At 41.6% G+C, this 19,985-nt stretch overlaps 1 protein-coding gene across 30 annotated transcripts in view; it reads left to right on the top strand.

Moving 5' to 3' along the window:
* The window catches only part of svila (supervillin a), a 68,135-nt gene that overhangs the window by 22,744 nt on the left and 25,406 nt on the right, over positions 1-19,985 (top strand). For 14 of the 30 annotated variants that reach the window (XR_009785859.1, XR_009785858.1, XM_061758031.1 and 11 more), the window contains exons 2-14: positions 5,908-5,971; positions 7,389-7,480; positions 7,880-7,943; positions 8,026-8,168; positions 8,238-8,955; positions 11,817-11,900; positions 13,975-14,808; positions 15,193-15,363; positions 15,953-15,987; positions 17,146-17,210; positions 17,645-17,775; positions 18,244-18,339; positions 18,687-18,969. Coding sequence is in view for 28 of the 30 variants with exons in the window: in XM_061758031.1 (XP_061614015.1) it covers positions 5,908-5,971; positions 7,389-7,480; positions 7,880-7,943; positions 8,026-8,168; positions 8,238-8,955; positions 11,817-11,900; positions 13,975-14,808; positions 15,193-15,363; positions 15,953-15,987; positions 17,146-17,210; positions 17,645-17,775; positions 18,244-18,339; positions 18,687-18,969 (2,780 nt within the window). In the remaining 2 variants the exon portion in view is untranslated. Of the gene's footprint in view, positions 1-210; positions 772-5,907; positions 5,972-7,388; positions 7,481-7,879; positions 7,944-8,025; positions 8,169-8,237; positions 8,956-11,816; positions 11,901-13,974; positions 14,809-15,192; positions 15,364-15,952; positions 15,988-17,145; positions 17,211-17,644; positions 17,776-18,243; positions 18,340-18,686; positions 18,970-19,985 lie in introns of those variants that run through there. The other 16 variants (XM_061758049.1, XM_061758048.1, XM_061758038.1 and 13 more) reach the window with 13 other exon arrangements.

Here is a 19,985-nt window from a genome sequence, read left to right as displayed (position 1 = left end):
TTTCTTGCAGTTTCTTTTTCCAATGCGTCTCTCCTTATCTGCCTTCCTGTCTGTGTGCCTTTTATTTAATTCCTGCTGCAAGAGGACTGGAATTTCTCATCAGGCTGAGAGGGTTATTTGTACTCTCTCCTTTCGTCCTGCTCACATTGGTTCACTCCCATCTAGCCTCTCTCCCCTTCCCCTCATGTTCAGCACGGGTTTCTTTGGCACCCCACTGGTGTTTAGGAGCCAAGGATTTGGAAAGCAGCACTCTCCTCGGACACTCCCAACTTTCCTTGCCTCTGGCTCACGCACTCATCTTGTTGCACCTCTGTGTCTGTCAGGTTTACTCAAACCACTCTGCTGCAATCTGCCTGTGTCATCGGGCCTTGGTTAATGAGCTTAGCATGTGCAGCACAGCTTGTAGCCTTGCATGTTGTTGTCGTGGTGGTGGTGGTGGGGGGGCACCCCGAATTGGGTAGCGAGAGAACTAACCAGGACCTCCTTTCTTATATTAGCCCTGCAGCTAGTTTCTCTATCCTCTGTCCTCCCTGACTTGAATGCTACCTGACTTCACTCTCTCTCTTTTTTGCTCTCTCTCCCTCAGTCTGTCCCAAAGCTTTGTCATAACTGCTTTGTTGCTGCATCACCTCTCGGGTAGCTGCGTCTCTTTCCTCTCTTAAATTCACCCTCTCCAACAACTTTTTTTTTTTTTTTTTTTTTCATTTGCCAAAATGTACCGGAACCCGTGGATTTCTAATTATCTGAGCCATGTCAAGTTTTGCAGCGAAGGTAAGAGCATTGGTCTCTGCAGCTCAGGTCGTAGGTTTGGAATTCAATTTTGGAGTTGGTGACAGATTACTCAGATTGAGGGGCTAGGGATAAAATCATAGGAATTGTCCGGTGATGCACAGCAGACCTGCTTCCTTTCTGCTCAATGTCCTTCTTTGCAGACAGCTGTCGTTGCACTGCAGCTGTAGCCTCCAAGGACAGCAGAGCAGTCTTTCTTTTTTTTTTTTTTTTTTTTTTTTTTTTTTTTTACCCCTAGGGAGCCAGCTATTTCTGAGCTGTGCATCTATCTACCTGCTCTCAAACTTTGAGGAGAAATAGCAAGGAAACAGTATGTTCTTAGTGAGGCTCTCTGCTTTAGTAATGAATCTTCATGACAAATTAACAAAATTTCCATTGTAACCAAATTGAGTGTTAATTATATTGAACCAACAACCAAACCTCCTGAAGTCAACTAGCCACCTTTCTGCTTTGTCAAATTTAGCAAATGGGCAGATGAACAATGAATTAATTCTACACCACTGCAAATGATAACCACAATAATGAACATTTTGGTTAATTAATACCTCTGAAAGTGTCAATCAGAACTGAACATTATCATTGTAAAGGCAGAATACTTTTTACAGCCCTTGTATTGTATATCATATTGTAGTCATTTCTGTGGGAGGTCAGTGTCAATCTCATGAGTGTCAAATGTGTCACCAGACTTTCCGCCACAGCACTGCAGTCACATGCTATGGATGCGCTGGAGTTAACCATGAGGTTTTTTTTGCACAATTTTAAGAAACCTCACTGTCCTTAGACTCCAGTCTGTGAGTCTCAGAATCAATTTCATTTTAGTTACAGTGGAATATTCCTGTCAAGACAACACTTGCCTGCTGGACTTGACCTGCAACTTCATGCACGCAGTGTATCTTAGAAGTGCTGGTTTGTTTTTATTATGCCACTTATATTTAAAACCCCTTCAGTTGAAAATTATTTTGTATATACATTTCTAGACAAATATAAATCATATACTGAACTCTGATAGTCTCGTCTTTATTAACTACGATCCCCAAGGAACCTACATTAAAGGGCTAGTTTCTATATTTTCTTTATTTCATGTATACGATACGTCATTAAAAAACACGATGTTGCACAAGTGGAAACAAAACTTTTGATACTTCACAATGTATATTTACAGTATGTGGTGGAGTTCGAGGATGTAGAAATGTAGTTATGTAGAAATGAGTTTGCACCGGTGACTGACCGCAGATCTGCGTCTGCTTCTCATAGCCACCCGTCTTTGTAATGTTTCCCGAGTGAAAACTGAGTGTTGAGACCTGCTCCCCCCAGGTGGGAATAGCTTGCGATCCACAAGAAGTTAGAGGCTTCTTCACAGTTCACAGTTTGAGGCTTTTATGCCTCGTGCAGGGAGATTGGTTGATTTGAACATCGTTGTTCTTTGCTGCATTCTTTTCTACCTGAGACTTGAATTTTTCACTCTACTTACTAATCATTACCTCTACCATAGATGTTATGATGTCATCACTGTTTAATCTGTAAGCAGATAAATGCAAAAGTAAAGTTGAAAATATATATATTTTTTTATTCCCTTTTTTTTGACAGGGAAAAAGATTTCATGCCCACAAATAGTTTATAAAAACACAAAGCTTAATGATCAAAACAGGCATATGCAGGAAGGACTCTGTAGTTCTATAGTGTTAAGTCTTTGAGACCTGCACTTTGAGTGGCATTCTGTTTCTTAATTAGCATTGAAAGCCTAATTGGCTTATTGTTGTAGCCTTTTGTTAAATCTCAGTGTTTGCACCCTTGGGCTTGTGATTCCCCATCTGTTTTGTAACGCTTTGCCTCCTAAACCGTTCTCAGTAAGGCTTTAGTCACAATTTGAGGCTGTCCCCCTAAATGAATGGTGAGGGCAGACAGAGTATGTGGGTAATTGCTTGGAGAAGTAAACATCTACATGCGCACACAGTGTGTGATGTAATGCAGTCTGCTAAAGCATGACATGTTTCCTTTTGGGTGCTGTAATCCCAAGCATCAAAGTTAATCCTATACCTCACCTTGAACATATGGTCTGCCCTTTTTGCATCTTAAATTTTGCTACATTTGACATGTTAATATTGAGCAACAGCCAGACTTTTAGAGCAACACGCCCATTATGAGGGACAAGTTTCCTTACAGACAGGTCTTTTTTTTTTTTTTTTAATAGATTCTTTTTTTTTTCCTTATTTTATTACTTAAAAACTATCCCCTGCTTCAGATACTGAGTGATGCTGATCCATGACATCATATCTTTTACAGGGTTAACTCAAGCTGGTAGGATACAGTTCAGAGGGATTCCAGGCGAATTTTTTGTCTGCTGTTTCAGGCATCGTGTTTCTGTGCATTCCAATCTATACCAGAGGCTTTGCAACATCTTTGACCATTACGGGGCTTTTTATGTTTGTGTCTGGAATTACCATTGTATTGTGAGGGTGGGACAGCCGTGGCCCAATGGTTAAGATCATTGCCTGCCACCGTGGGGGACCTAGGTTCAAGACCCCGACGGGACCGTCCGCCAACATCCCCCGGACTCACGGCTGTGGTGTCCTTGAGCAAGACACTGATAACCCGAAATGCTCCCCGGGCGCTTCTGCTGCCCCCTGCTCCAGCGTGTTCCACTAACATGTGTATGTGTTCACTGTGATGGGTTAAAGAGAGAGAGAGAGAACAAATTTCGTGTGGATGCATGCATGTTCATGACAATAAAAGATGATTCTTCTGATTCTTCTTCTGGAGCTAATGACCCACATTTGTAGACCTGACAAAAGCAGTAAGACTGCTGCCCCAGAGGGAAAAAGCCTAGTTTTATACAATTGCTAATATAATATTTATACGAATATAAATCACTTTAGTTTCTGATTTTTGTTTAACACATTTACTCAAAGGAAAAGTCTGTTATGTCAATGCACAGTATTGTGCAAAAGTCTTACGCCCCTTTTCCATTGTACCCGTCCTACCCCCAGCCAGCTTCGCTCCGCGTGGAACCTCCTCCGGCCTGGTTCTAAAACGCAGGCCGAGGAGGGCCGTGATATAACGGTCGCCTGATTGGCCGATTGATGTAGATGTTTCTTGAAACGCGGTGACTTGTCAGTTTCACAATCATGGCGTCTAACTGCTGCCGCATACTGAGCGACGCCACCAAACCCGACTGAGCTGTTGCGCAGTGTGCGTGGTTTGGCGACTGTTTTGATGAGGAGTCAATAAGTCTGCCAGTGGTTTTGCCGCGATTCAAAATTTGAATCTCTGTCTTAACATCCCAACAGATAAGCTTTCCTTTACAGCAAAACGAGTTAGCGAGCTGCGCTGCCGTGTCACATCAAACCATATGAAGCATCAAATATTGTTTTACATCAATACTGAACTATATTCATAATGTATAATGTACCTGTTCCATTAGTGTGAAAATACAGTTCTGTATCTGCACTTTCATCTAAATCCTTACAAAAATGTGATTGGTTCTTGGACCAGATGATGATTTTTTTTTTTGTACAAGGCTGCTGTTTCTGTTTTGCCATTTACAATGGACCCCTCGCATAGTCAAGATCCAGCAATTGCAAATTCACCTATTCGCAGATTTTTTTTTTTAATGGAACCTATTGCCTTTTTTTTTTTTTTTTTTTTTTTTTTTGCAGAAACCCCTGCTTATTTGCATTATTTTATTTTTTATTTTATTTTTTAAACCTGATCCCCTGCTTATTTGCTTTTTTTGGGACCCAATCCCTCATTTGAATTATTTTTTTGTTGTTGTTTCCCCACAGCAATTAAAAATATTTCACGACTATTTGATTTTAAAGAAGCTCCAAACATTTCTACTTTGTGTAGGCCAACTAAATGGTATGTAAACGTACTGCATGTGACTTGTGTGCAAATTGAGCATTTGTGCAGGCAGGGTTGGTTCATGTGTTCCGTGAATGTAAACACAGCCGTATCAGATAGTATAGTATAATAGTCAAAAAAATATCTGATATGGTCATTAAATCCGAATTGGGCACTTGGCTCTCCAGTTTGTGTTGCCAAAAAGCTTTCTCCATTATGTAGTACTTGCCTCTGTTGCGTAGTGCTTACTCATGTTGGGTTCAGTTGGTCTTTTAATGAGTGAGCGTGGTCTTAGACATCTGTTGTGATTTGGTGATGTATAAATAAAATTTTATTGAATTATTGTCATCTGTCCAATGAAAACATCCTTTTAGTCTAATGCCAAAAGCCTGAAAATAAACACTTTAATGACTTTTAGTGAAAGTACCATTAATGACAGAGACTGTTGTTTTGAAATCCTTGTTTGAGTCAGTTTTCATAGCTACAAGAATTATGAATCAAACCATTAGATTCCTGTCCACTGAAAACAGTCATCTTGAATCTTTCAGGGGCTTGCACGGACCATATTCCAACCAGCTGAAACAATACCAGACCCTCCCCAAACATAGCCCAGCACACTGCCCTCTGCAAATAAGCTTTCTCTCTTCCCAAAAGATGTTTCACTCAAGTGGGACTGATTTAAAGCATCAACCCAAACATGCTTAATAGGACCAACCGATAAGCAATTGAGGTGATGGAGGGTGTTAGGGGTGAGCGGTCTCCAGGGAAAAGTTTTGGGTGGGGCAGCAGTGAAGCCAGTGTATGACTCAGCCCTGAAGTGAACTCTGAGGGATGGAGTGAGACCACATGTTTGTCGTGGAGTTGCATGGATCAATCCATTCCGAGTGTGTTTAAGGAATGAGAAGGGTCATTTCTCCTTGGGCTGTCTTCCACTTTTCAGGCTGTTTGCTAGGCAACCTTGACGTGTGATCAGATTTAACAGCATCTGTGACACAGCAGCTATCACTAAAAAGCCATGGGCCATGACATAACACACGCACACATACACAGACACAGAGATACTTCAGATATAGAGGCAATGATGTAATTCAATAATAACTACTGTATCTCTGAGTTTAGAGGACTGAAAGTCTTTGAGCACAATACGAAAGTTGGTAATTTTGTGAATGTGCTTCATCCAGATAGGGTTATTATCTTCCACATAATGCATTTTGGAATCTCTGGAAGTCCACTCATGAGTGTATTCTTTCAAGAATTATTTCTCTCCTCTGTCCTCAGGACTTACAAGTGACAGCCCGATTACAATTGGCAATACCAGACTCCTACAGAAGAGAGCTCTTAGGTAAGCCACATTATGTAGGAGTACTGAGGTTTTTCTGTTTACCATCAGCACAAAATAAACTATAAAGTGTCTCTACAAAGGCATAAACAGTAGCTGTATGACATGGATGCTGATTGCTTTTATTAATCTTTATTGACTGTATGGGAACTCAGTAGTATGCTTAATTGTCTTACAAGTGTAAAAACCTCCTTTTAATGGTAAAATGGCAAATCAAAACATTCATTCGGAAAGCCAAAGCCATTGTGCAAAGGTGACTCAATTCAAGTTGCTCCTCACACGACACACTTTCAAAATTGATAAGACAAATTTAAAGTTTTTCACTGTCAAGAATAAAAAGTAACAAAAAGGATAAAATGATTTTGCTAACAAATGGGGACATGTATGATGACGCTAATGTGTTACTCCTCTGAGTCAGATTACTTCACATAACTTTTGTTTTTCTCTTAACCATGTCCTTCAATTGGGAAAAAGTGTCTCCAAAAGACAAAGGAAAATCAAACACACTGTACTTGTATATGATGCTTTTATGCATACATCATGCATGGTTTTAACTGAAACTTTGAGGCATATTTTTCCATAAGTATTGGTCTAATTCCCTTTTGTAAAACTGCAGGAAAATTTTGACTTTACAAGTTGGACCTGGATAAAATATTGTATAGTAGTACCTGTTTAACATGACTTTGTTGGGCAGCTGTGGTATAGAAAAGAAAGATACAGCAGGAAAACCTCAAATACAGCCAGTGTCTTTGTCCAGTTAAGTAAATGTTTGTCACTGTGTAGCGTGCTAGTATAGTACGGTACTGCTGCAGCATTAGAGGCACTGCTCAGGATGCTGGCAGGCTGTCAAATACTCCGCCCGGCCTACAGATTAGCCTTCATACTGTTAAGTTACCTTACCAGCAGTAACACAAGTGTGGGAAAGAATCCTTCACTTAACAGCATTGTGAATGTAGCGGTCAAATGAAGGAGTCAAGTGTTTTTGTAGATGAGGTTGAACAACACTGTGGTTTCTGGAAGAGACAAAAACACACCCACAGCACTGTTTTTTTAAATTCTTCACATCTGGACCACATTTTTTTGTGGTTTTAGATCAAATCCCAAATAACTTAATAGAGATTTATTGTATATCTGTGTCAGGTTGAAGGGTTTCGTCGAGCTGAACCATATCGCAATTTGTAATGTATATCCTTGCTGACATTACTTAGTCCAAAACTAAATTTCTTGAAAATGTAATAAAACGTATTAATTCAAAAGAATTCTGCCTCAAGTGGTTTCATTTGAACTGATGAGCAAAGCAAAAAATGTACCACTCTGTTTCTTGCGACAGTACTTGTACTAAGTCTATAAACAATGGTCCCCCCCTCCCCAGCAGTTCTGTTTCTATAGCCAATAATACAACTTTTCCTTGAATACTCAGCTTCCAAAAAGAATTCTCCTTTGACGAAAAGGGCGATCCAGTCAAAGTTACCAAGGATATAGATGTTAGTCTCTTGGCTAATTTCAACAAAGGTATGTGCAACTGTTTTCGTTTGTATACAGCACTTCCAAATGATTGTCAACAATCTTATTTTTATTTGAACATTGTCTCCTGTCATATTGTATGAGCAAAAACTACTGTATAATAATTAAACCCTAACTATTCTGTTCATTTCAAAATACATTTACACTGTATATACTGTGACTAAAAAGCCATTGCTGTGTACTGGTCTATGAATATACTGTCATTGTATAATGCTATGTGGGTGGTCATTCACCTTGACAAGTTTATAGTCTGGCCCTGTAATCAAGAATTCACTCTCTTTTTGCCAACTTTTATCGAGTGCTACCTTGACACTCCAAATGTTGAATCATGTTTTACCAAGCAATACAGAGTAATTGTTTTCTCCAATTTTTCTCTCTTATTTTAAGTCTCTGAGTTGAGGAAACGATTTGAAGGCATTGCCACAAGCACGAGTCACTGGGAAATGAACAGGTAGGGAGGTGCTAGACCTTCTTGTACTGGCTATTGATTCTACTGATGATGATTACAACGTCCCTCCTGTCCACGTGTGTAGAAAGGAGCGTATTAATCGGCGATTGGAGGGCATTGAGGGTGAGGTGCACCCATCTCTTCTGCCCAATTTGGTGGCTAACCGGCTTCTGGAAGAGGATACACCGCGATACACGAGAGCGTCTGACCCCTGTGAGCCCTGTGGTGGTGAGATACTAAGATTACTAATAGTTAGTTGTTAGCATTCAGAAAAGCCCTAACTTGTGCCCGCTGTAGTTACAGTGCAAAGGTATGGAATGGAAGGTTTGGAAAATCTAGATATGCAGCCAGTGGTTCCTGAGCGACAGTCCAGAACTCAATGCAGATCTGACCCTAAAGCCTCCAATCACACCGATCATGTCTACAGTTCATCCTCATCCACCAAAGGTGCTCCAGAGCTAGAGTCCAAAGCTGAACGCATTGCCCGCTACAAGGCGGAACGGCGTCGGCAGCTAGCTGAGCGTTATGGCATCTCTTTGGACCAGGAGCCAGACATTGACTGTTCATCTGTGTACACTCGTACTCTGAAAGAGCCTGAGGGCTCCGCAAGGCATAACAAAGCGGAGTTTGTCGCAGATGAAGAGAGTGACATCACTATGAATTCCTACACTTCCATCGGTAGCCCGAGGAGAGGGCAAAGTGTGCCCCGACACGGCCATCCCGAGACCGGATATGAAATGAGTCGAGGCAGAGTAGACTCGTTCTCGGAGAGGGAGAGACTCATGAACCTGGAGAATCAACGTAGGGCAGCTGCTCCTGAGCCATCCGCTTACATGGATGTTACATCATTGTCCTCCAGCGCGAGGGCGCCTGCTAAGGACTACGCCGTCACAGGCGTGCCGCCGGGCTCACCCAAGATGAGCAGACATCCTTCTCTCCCCGCACCGAAACACGGGGCATCACCTGGCGACCTCTTTATTGAGCAGCAGGCCCATAACATACTCAACAGACATGGGTGAGCACTCTTTGTGGTCTTTCTGTGCCCTTCTCGACTTATTTTGTCAATTTGTTGGGGGCTTTTTCAATTGTCGTGAATTAGGATTTTTCCAAAGTTAAGGTCTTAATTATCCTTAAAAATGACATGTGAATGACACGGACTACATTTTCTGTGCTAATCATTGTCAAAAACTTGTCAATTGTATAATTAGTGTTTTGCATTTTAGCATTAAAGAGATTGCAGAGGGCAAGTAGCAGCATGCAACTTATCCAAACAACACAACCAAATATGATTCCCTTTATTCCAGTCCCTGTAAAAAGGTTTCATATGTATTGATATAATGTATTATATATTAATATATATGGCACTGTGGACGACTGGTTATCACATCTGCCTCACAGCTCTGAGGACCCGGGTTCACGTCCCGGCCCCACCTCTGTGGAGTTGGCATGTTCTCCCTGTGCCTGCGTGGGTTTTCTTCGGATACTCCGGTTCCTCCCACATCCCAAAAACATGCATAGTAGGTTGATTGAAGACTCTAACTTGCCCGCAGGTGTGAATGTGAGTGTGAATGGTTGTTGTGTACGTGCCCTGCGATTGGCTGGCGCCGCTCACCCAGAGTCAGCTGGGATAGGCTCCAGCACGCCCTCGCGGGCGACCCCAGTGAGGATAAGCGGTTCGGAAAATGGAGGGATGGTCTTAAATCTTGCAGCTACACTGTAGTGGCAAGTCCATCTAATAGTGTTGCATCACTTGTTCTGCATCTATATTTGACATGCCATCAAACCTCTGAGAAATGATTTTCATATAACTGCAAGCTTAAAATGATCTGTTTTTTTGGCATATATCCATGATCTGATTTGTCCCTTTGCTACTGACCCCTCCTCGGGTTTTTTTCCATGGCAAATTACGACATATTGAGAAACTTCAAGTTCAACTCCAGGCCACGCTGTTGCAATAGTGCAATTGGCTTTGTAGTGGAGCGAAGTTAATTGCTCCTCTTTGGGCTTTTTTTCATTGATTCTATTGACAAATGTAATGCTTTTATCTTTTGTCCAGGAAAACCCGGGAAATAGTTAATTCTTTCCATGATGATACACTCGCCATGTCAGGGAGGCATGGCGGAGGGAGTAGTGATGCCCATTTCAAATTCCAAATTCAAAACAAAACATCATAGAACAAGATTATGAATGCCCAGTTTCTGTCGATGCTGCGCCAAAGCACTTTGATTACACCAAACCTATACAGTACTGTGGAACCTCAGTTCACGAATGTGCCTTTCCACAAAACAATTTAATTTGCCAACATAAGTTTGGGATAAATATTCCTTTGGTTCAAGAACTATGATGTAGTTGACATTTACATCATTAGCTCTGTGCATCACATATTTCAGGTACAGTATCTTTGCTTTTTGCTGTAAATTAGCCCTCAGTATATCTCCCAAGAAAGTGAAAAATGCAAGTGATTGTGCTTATATGAAGCCCTGGACAGTGTCACGGCTCTGGCGGCGTCCGTTTCCTCAAATGCATTAATGCACAAAGTCACAGCTGGTGCACCTGACGGAGCACTGCAATCCAGCTAAGTGCATTTTTGGAATGTCACCCCTGCCCTCAGCTTCCCCCCTGCGCTGCAAGAGGCTCCTTGGCTCGCCATCTTGAACCATTCACCTGCGCCGAGGTGTGTCGGCTGGTGTCCCGCTGTCAGTTCCTTGCCAGATGTCCTCAACAGCCACGTATGAAGGAGAGTTGGTTCTTGGGCTGGAATCAATTAATCACGTTTCCATTCATTTTAACTGGAAAAATGTCTTCGGTTAATGAACATTTCAGGTCGCGCAGCAAATGAAGTTGGTGAACTGAGGTTCCGCTGTATAATATACAAAATCAATCTGTCAAGGTTTGGAGGAGGACCATTGATTCTTAAGGACATTTTGAACAATTGTGTTATGGGAACAGTTTAGGAAGGGCTCTATTTTCTTGCATGACTCTGCCCCTGTGCACAAAGCAAGGTCCATAAAGTCCTGGCTGGATGAATTCGGAAGAATCTTGAATGACTGGCACGGCGCACTTAACCCAACATTCCCTTAGACACTCTCCAGAATATTGTAAAACGTCTTCCTGGAAGAGTGAAAGTTCCGGTTAATGGAGAACAACTCTATATGTCCTTTCATTTGATTTTTACTTCCAAAATTTTCTGGATTTTGGCATGTGTCCCATTATAGTTCATTATCTGCACACTTTGTATTTTTTGTTCTTACTACAAAAGAAGCTCCATGGCCCTGGACAGTTTACTGTTGCTAACAGCTCTCTCTTTGGCTTGCCATGTTGTTTTCCCTCTAGTGCAGGAAAGTGTGATTAGTGTGCAGATTAGTGTGACCTCTTGGCCACATCTGTCTTACAGCAGGGCATGATGAAATAACTGCTTTACTTTAGCAGTTGTAAAGTGTTATCTTTTCATAATCAGTTCCATGTGACTACATACAAGTTCTTTTAGGTCAGCGTGATCTTCGTCGTGGCAGAGTACCTCCTAATTAAATTTATGATTTGATATGGCGCTATCAAATTGAGTGACGTGCATTTGTCTCATCACATTCTTGCTTTGCTGTTTTATAATTGACTGCCAGTGTTCATGACGCTTTGATTATAGAAACAGCTGATGACAATTGAATCAGTAACCTGTGTGTGGGACACCTCTGTCAATTTCACAATGTTAATTAAATGTCTAATTAAATTAGCAATACAACCAGCATTCTTAATACATTTCTGATAGTAGCCAAAGTCATGCCTGTCAAGCACATTATGACGTTAAATGTTTGTCTGCGTGGAAAAATTAAGTAGAATCCTGTTGCCCATGTATTCTCATATTTCCCTTCAATGGTACAGTACAAGCGCAAAACTGTGCACTGATTGGTTCCTCGAGACTGATGCTGATGGCGACACCCACTCCTTAATCAACTGGCCCTCGAGGTACACCAAACCTGGTCGTGTCTCACCCAAAATCACCCTCATGTTCCTGTCCAGCTTGGTCTTTGCCATCAAGCCTTAAAAGCAGTGCTTCTTAAACTGTCAGTACAGGACCTCGCTCTAATTCTCAAAACACTCCTTTTACTACTACTTTTTCTATGTTGTTATATTTTTGGGGGGAAGAAAACTATGCTTTTGTAGTTCAGGATGCCTAACTGATCAGAAGAAGCTTAAGAATCTCTGCTTTTGAGCTTTGACAGCCAGCTGGCCCCATCGTTGTCATCTTCTCTGCCCCGAGTTTCAGTTCCAATTCTCAAGACAATAACTTAATTCTCAACCTCATTCTGGTGTGAAAGATTGAATCCCCTTGCTGAAATGCGTTGAAGGCCGTACCTTGTTGCATAATAACATATAACCTATTAACCAACTGTAATTTTGCAGTCATACTGTAGGAAAATGCAGTGTTGATTTGTGTTAATAATTAACAGTTTCACCTTCACTAGTGGAGATGTGCATAATTAAGCAACTTTTTAAAAACTTTTTTTAATCTCACTTTCCATGTTTCTATTAATCGAGCATGATATCTGATGGGGATAGGAGTTACATCTCTGTCCTAATACTCCATCCGTGTTTATATTTTTATTGTTGCAGCTGCTGTTGTTTTATGACGATTTAAAAAACAAAACAAAAAAAAAACAACAAAACAAAATTATTTTCTTGTAAAGTAAATCCATGGTTAAGATGAAATGATATTTTCTGTATTTTTCACAGTCATTCTTTGTGAATTTACCAATTGATGTCAATAGAAACTGGTGATCCACAGTACGGTTTTGCCAGAGTTCAGTACGTCTTTTGTGTATAAGAAACAGTAGTGCAACTTTTTTTCTCTCTCAAAATTGTCTCTTTATTTTGCCAGTAAGCAACAACTGCATTTTGCAGTGTACTGAATAATATTAGTTATTTTAAGATAACCATTAGCACAACTCTTTCAAATAAGCTCTCTCTTTTCCTTGACTATTTGCATACATGTGACAATACAGTAGTATAACATATGTATAAAAAATTAAAACCTATATAGAAACTGTAACAGTCAGATTAAGCATGGGTCACTTGGTCATGCGCTGCAGATATAACAGTAGTCGTAACGGTTGAATTAATTTTGCTGCAATGTGTTCGACAGTCAAGACACAACAAAACATGGCTCAAGCATTTTCTTTAAGTGACCTAACATCTCATCTTCGACCAGAGAAAAGGGCACAGGTTATGGTTTCTTGTTTCTCTTAAGTGACACAGTAGATGTGTTCAAAAGCATTCTCCATAAATGTTTTTGCTGGTCATACCTTTCCAAGTCGATCCACTGTCGCGTGCCCAACAAGCTTTGTATCAGGATACGAACACAGGAGAAGCTTGGTCATATTGTTTGCAGACAGTAAAATGTCTGTTCACAGTTTTCACTCCCACGTCATTGTATTCGATGGCGAAAGTGAAATTAATCCACAATGGAGATTTCAATGAAGCCGCTGCTGCTTTAAAGTTTTGTCTCTCAAATCCTCTTGCTTGTGCTAGTGGTTTTACATTTTACCGTGTCCATGAGCTGCACTTTGAAGTCGGATACAGTTACAAGTGTGAGTGGGTGAACACGCAACAGGCACACACGCACATTGTGTCAATGCAAAGGGAATTGCATAAGTCCGTAAGCGTGTACTGTCCAGTGCAGAGCGTACCGAACATGCCATCCCTAATGGAAACCATCTAGAGATATTTATTTAACCTATATACAATTATTAAACTCAACAATTAAAACAAGCCAGTTAGGAAGGGTCAAATGGTTCAAATGTATTTACTAATTTGATAATTAAATATGGTATTTTTTTAAACGAACAAAAAAAAACAGGCATTGATTTAATTAAGAAATGTTTATCATTCTTCAGTGATTTCATACACCATTCTAATCAAACAAAAGACCTTTTTATTCCTCAATGTACAGGATATTTTTTTGTATTTTGTTTTGGCTTGGCTTTTGATGCACATTTGGTCTGACGGTGAAAATATTAACCAGCTCTTTGTTTCCCTGAAGAATTAGAGTTAGAGAGAGGCTTGCGAAGGAGGATGCTCGCCAGAGGAGCCCAGAGCCGGGAAGTGTCGCAGAGGCGCCGACATACCGCAGACAATTTCAGCATCAGCCATCTGCGCGTTACAGCACAGACCCACTGACTCCTCAGCAGAACAACTCCCACCCTCAACATCACGCTCAGCTCTCTCAGTCCGGCCCACCAGCGGGACTAGATTTTGTCAGTTATCCCAGTTATCTGTCCATGACCTCTGGTGCTCCATCCAGAGCGGAGGAGCTCCCAGATGAAGAACGTGAGGAGACAGGCGGCGTTAGGACAGAGGGCCTCCTGCGTAGTAAGAAAGCAGTAATACCCTCAGAGATCCACCGCAGGGAGAGGAGCACTGAGGACCCGTGTAGAGGAATAGGAGAAGATGAGATGAGGACCTCCAAAGCGCACACTGAGGTTGACGATCCCGCAAGGAGAGGTCACAGAGGCAGAGCAAGATGGGAAACGGCTGAGTCAGCCAGACACACAGAGCACACCAGCCATCAACAAGAAGCCGGCAGTAGGTCCAGAGAGCGGGAAAATGCCATTTATGTCCACAAAGGGGTGTCTGCATCTCACATCCGACCCAAGGCGGCGCATGCACGCCCAGAAGGAGGCTCCATCCCTACTGCAGCAAATCCTGGTGATCAAGAGCGAGGTCAAAGGAGCTTGCATCGCCACATGCAGGATCCTCAGGAGCTCAAGAAATGTAATGCAGAAAGTCACCAGGACAGCCGTGTGTCTGTGGCCCAGCTCAGAAATTCTTACATGGAAAGCTCCGCCATTCCTCCAAGCAGACGCAGAGCTGAACTGTAGGTGGAAAATGCATCTTAAGAGCTGGCTGTTGTGGACCTCACAGTTGTGCTTGCTATTTAACATCCACTGCTTCTCATTCATTAACAAGCAACTTTGTCTGGTGCTCAGTGATGTTGCGGAGTTGCCCCTCTATAGGAAACTCATGCAATACACCTCTTAATTGGCACCATAACTTGTATCTGCTACTATTAAATATTTTGTAGTCGAAACACTAACACGTATGCAGATGCTTAATGTCATTCCCAATTTCTGACTTTTTTAATGTGCATTTAAACAGTTCCATTGTCGCCATTCACCTCTTGCTCTCTTCCTCACTTGCTGTATTTTCTTTCCTTTGGGTACTTTTGCCATTGCTCCCTCTCCTGTGTGGGGGCCCCCAGTGATGCAGTGGAGAGGGATGAGGGCCAAGCAGGCTACCAAGCCCCATGCAGGGAGCAAGGGGACAGGGGGCGCAGACCCTTCCACTATATCTGTCCGGGGGAGTGTAGAAAGACATCAGAGAGGTTTAGGACACAGCCCATCACATCATCTGAGCGCCAGGAGACTGCTAGGTACACTTTGGATGCAATAATGCATGGCCCTGCAGGGAAAATTCCACAAAACGTGATCATGCATGTTGGAGAAATTACAGGTGTTCATTTCCGCATTTTGTTGTTGGTGTACAGTCAAACATTTTGCAATAAATGCATAATCACATTACTAGAAGGAGCCAGATTGTCACAGGCCACTTTCCATAGCAGCAAAAAAGTAGACACCGTTCCCCTTAACAACATTAGCAAACTTGCACAATGACTTAAGGTCAACGGTAGTTCTGATTGGGCCTCACAGCAGTGGTCATTATGTGTGATCATACTAGGAAAGCATGAATTGTCCTTTGTTGGTGCTCTCACTGTGACCACAGAACTGAACCGACATCTGTAATGCGGCCTAATTGGCCAGCTTACTTTGCTTTACTGTTCTTCTAACACTCAACATTTCAGCATACCATAACTGTCCACTTCTCACCAAAATGCTTCTCGTCCTCTGCGTCGAGGGTTTTCTCTCATTTTTGTTCCGAACGGCTCGTCACCCTTTAATTTCATCAACATAGACGTCTTGCTGATTTGACTGATTGTCACTTTCGTTTTTTATTTGTTGAAGGTCCTGTGTGAGTGCCGAGTTGGCTTCCAATGAAGGTAAATAGCATATTTGGTTCTTATTTTACCCAAGCTGTACGATACAGCTGTTGGTATGACACAAGGGTGACAATAGCACCAATAAAATTCTAGCATGCAAGTATATATTGTTTGGCTTAATTGTATAATTTGGTTTGCAACCTTTTGGTCTTCCCACCATACGTACAATAGTTGGGAGCAAAGAGAAAGCACAGAACCAGTGACTGTCCTCACGCTTGAGTATGATTTATGCAGAATGAGACAGGTGTGAGTGCCACGGCTGTACGAACAAACACTCTGCAGTATATGTGACATGACATCATCTGACAAATATTTCTTTGATTGACAGTCACAGTCTCTGCTTCCTTTTGAGTCAGTACAAAAAAAGTATGTGTGAGAGACAGGGTCACTACACTAAGCACCAGTAAATCCAAATCTTGGCACCCTGACAATACCATTAAAGTAGATGAGGTATGATGTGTAAATGTATTTTTAAGTCTTTTAAGTATGGACCGCTGTTACGAGAGCCAGAATTGTTGAAGCGATTTTTGTGTGGAGAAGATTGCAGTTTTGAAAACATTTGAACATTTGTTCTCTCAATTGTATCCATCAAAAACTTAAGCTAACGCAGTCCCCTGTGTCTTGACATCTGGATCCCCCACCCAAATTTGCATCTTTACCGAAAAGTAGATTGGCCTTTGACAGTGCTTATCTGCTTGACAGTAAAATTACATCAATTATGGCTTTTTATGCTTACGGTTAATGCATTATTTTATCTGTGTAGCTTGTTATATTGATGTTTGGAAATACATTGAAAAAATATGTATACACAGTAAGAGTACATTATTTAACCATGTAGCGGTTGCTAATAATTTATCAAGATCTGAAATTTAATTTTCATTGTCAATTTTTGTTTAGTTGCTAGTTGAATTTGGACAAACAAACCTGCATTTAAGTCCTATCAAAAGCAGGTACAGTTTTTGTTTTTATACAGAAAATAAAATACATTTTCTTGTCTCCGATCCAAAAATAAGTGATTCCTAAATTATGCAGCAAATATCATGTATGCTACACTCTGCAAGCTCAAAAACCTTTTTATTCAGACGAGCTATCACAACACTGATATCACCAGTCAAGTTTTCTGTCGAACCCCCCCCCTCTTTTTTTGTTTCTCTGCAGCTGATGAAGAGAAGCTCGATGAACGGGCCAAGCTGAGCGTAGCGGCCAAGCGCTCTCTCTTCAGGGTGAGCTTTACTTTCTGCCTTTGCGTCCTCTTATATCCTACACGTTTGGCACATGCATGCATGTCAGCTGACCTTTTTGCGATTGATCCAGACTTTAACTCGGTGTACGTACCCCTAATCAAAGACTGATTTTTACTGTGCAGTGCCTAAAAACCTGGAAATATTGGTTTGTTTTCAGTGCATTCTTTGGATGAGTGTGGAACAAGCATTTCCTTCTGCGTGAGTGTGAAGTTGGCCTCAACCATTTTGTGTAGTCAGCCGACTCATATTTCCAAACAATTCTGACAACAGATACTATCTGGACGATCGGTCTTTCGTCATTGTTGTCTAATTGTTACAAATTCACTCATCGTGTCCTTTTGCATTCAAATATTTCCCACATAAAATATAACAATTTGTCGATAATCACGCACCACTCCTATTCCAATCATCAGGAACTGGAGAAAAACATTGGAACTGGTAAACCCCGCTCAAGGAATGCTGCAGTGGACCGGAGGCTGAGGCGGACACAGGACCGAGCCAGAACTCAGCCAGTCACCACTGAAGAGGTGGTCATCGCCGCCACGTAAGTGCCAATGCGTCACGGATTTCAGGTATCTTTGGAAGTGTTATGGAACTACAGTGTGCCCCCACATACTCTCAGTTCGGGATTTCCCCCCCCCCCAAACGTCTTTCCATTTTTTTTATTTTTCCTTTTTTTCCCTCTCTTTTGGGGAGTAACCAACCATGAAAACATTTATTGGGGGTTTATTATAATAGGGGTCATTTATCGGGAATTTCGCTAATAGCGAGGCGTCCACTGTGCAACAAAAAAAATATTTATACTGACTGTATGTCTAAAACTGCATTCCAACATTTCATTTGTAAGAGCTTCGCATAAATATTCAAATGAAAAGTACAGTTGTGTGAACTGACAAGCAACATTCTTTGTGGATTATTACACTCTCTCAGACCCTTCTCACCTTTTTGTTTTTTTCTGTTGTGAATATGTGTGTTCGACTTCACTGTCTGTCTGTGTCCTGGACCCCTGTAGTGTGTCCACTCATGTTCCGCAGACTATAACAGTTCACACAGCTGTAGCGCACGTCTCTAGTCCCACCCTAGTTTGCAGCGCCCTCCCTCCGAGCAGGTATACTGGACATGCGTGTGCCCAACGCTTGCACCCACCTGCAAAAGTGTGACTCCGTAATTGATCTTTACTAAATGCTCGAAATTGTTCTTTTTAATGAAACTCATAGCATGATTTTTAGGTTTAGGTGCCCTATTGTGTGATTGCGGGTTACTCGCCTATTACAATGCGATTCATCTGATTGTGTAGGATTCTAAAGTAGTGGAGATGACTCATTTGTGCATGTCTAGTGTCAGATTTTCATTTCTGCTGAATCACCCTGATATACGGTGCATCTTGTTCCATTGTATGATGTAACCACAACTAAGTATTTCCTTTCTGTTTCCTGGGTGTCATCCACGCCCCAGTCTGCAGGCATCATCGCATCACAACACCATCGCCCGGGAGCAGGCGCCAGAGGCTCAGCCAACACCGCTCACGCAAGAGACTCACAACTGCAAGATGGAGGAACAAGTCCAGGCCCAGGAGGAGCCTGACCTCTGCACACTCAGTCTGGCAGAGAAGATGGCGCTGTTTAACCGGCTGGCGCAGCCCCCCACCAGAGTCACTCGCACCAGGGGGGACACTCGCCAGCGCAGGAACAACGTTCGATACCAGACACAACCCATCACTCAGGGTGATATGGAGCAGGTAGGGCATGAACAAGATCCGCTGCCACCTCCGGGGTCTGATGAAGCCCCCAAATAATATTAAATCACACCCTTTCATATTCATTCAATAATAAAAAGCATTTCATCCAATGATTATTTTGATCAAAACCACCTTGGGATTTTTTATTTTTGTGCACAAAGGCACTATAACTAACATTAGTCACTTTGTATGGCTGTATGCATCAAATATACGGTACTGTGCAAAAGTAACCCTAATATTGTTTTAGCTGTGCTTCAATGACCACAGTTTAACTGTAAAAATGTTCCGGGTATATTCATGATCAGTTCTGGGATGCTGGTTGATTTATTTGAAAATTCATAGTGGTAAAGTATGAAGTAAGGGACATTACAAAACAATAACTGTTAATACTGTGATATATATACTAAAAACAGAGCATTCGGTCTTAAATGACAAAGGTGTAACGCAAAGGTGATCACCTCAAACGTTATACAAAGAAGTTAATTGTATACGAGACAACAGTTCTTTTGATCATAAATCATCATAAAAACTTGAAGTGTGAACACAATTATCATTTCAAAATACACAATTAGGGCAACAAACAAGATTAAGGTGTTAAAGAAGTTGCAGTGTAAAGTTGCAGAAAAAGGTTCTTATGACAACAGAGCTAGTGGTTGACTAATGGCAAGACTGTGCTGTCTTTGACACATTGCCTGATCCTAACATAAAGTTTAAGGAATTAATACATTTGACAGTTTTATGCTTTTTATACGACTTTACACTTAGTTGATTTGAATAGATCTCTAGGGTAGACAAAGACGTAAAACTGCGCGAGGGTTTTCTTACCAGGAAGTGGCATTCGTTACTCGCCTTAGAAATAAAAGTAAACCAGAAAAAGCCCTTTATTTTAGACAAAGAATTGTGGCATGTGCATATTTCTACTCAGGAGTCTTCAGACAGCCAGCATGAACAGGAGTAGTGTGAGAAGCTGGTAGAACTCCATCAAGTAAGCTTACCCCCTTGTGGGGGTGTGCACT

Source organism: Phyllopteryx taeniolatus, chromosome 20, assembly GCF_024500385.1.
Source record: "Phyllopteryx taeniolatus isolate TA_2022b chromosome 20, UOR_Ptae_1.2, whole genome shotgun sequence".
NCBI classification, from domain to species: Eukaryota; Metazoa; Chordata; class Actinopteri; order Syngnathiformes; family Syngnathidae; genus Phyllopteryx; species Phyllopteryx taeniolatus.
The sequence above is the reverse complement of the archived record's forward strand: the minus strand, read 5'-3'. Positions and strand labels throughout refer to the sequence as shown.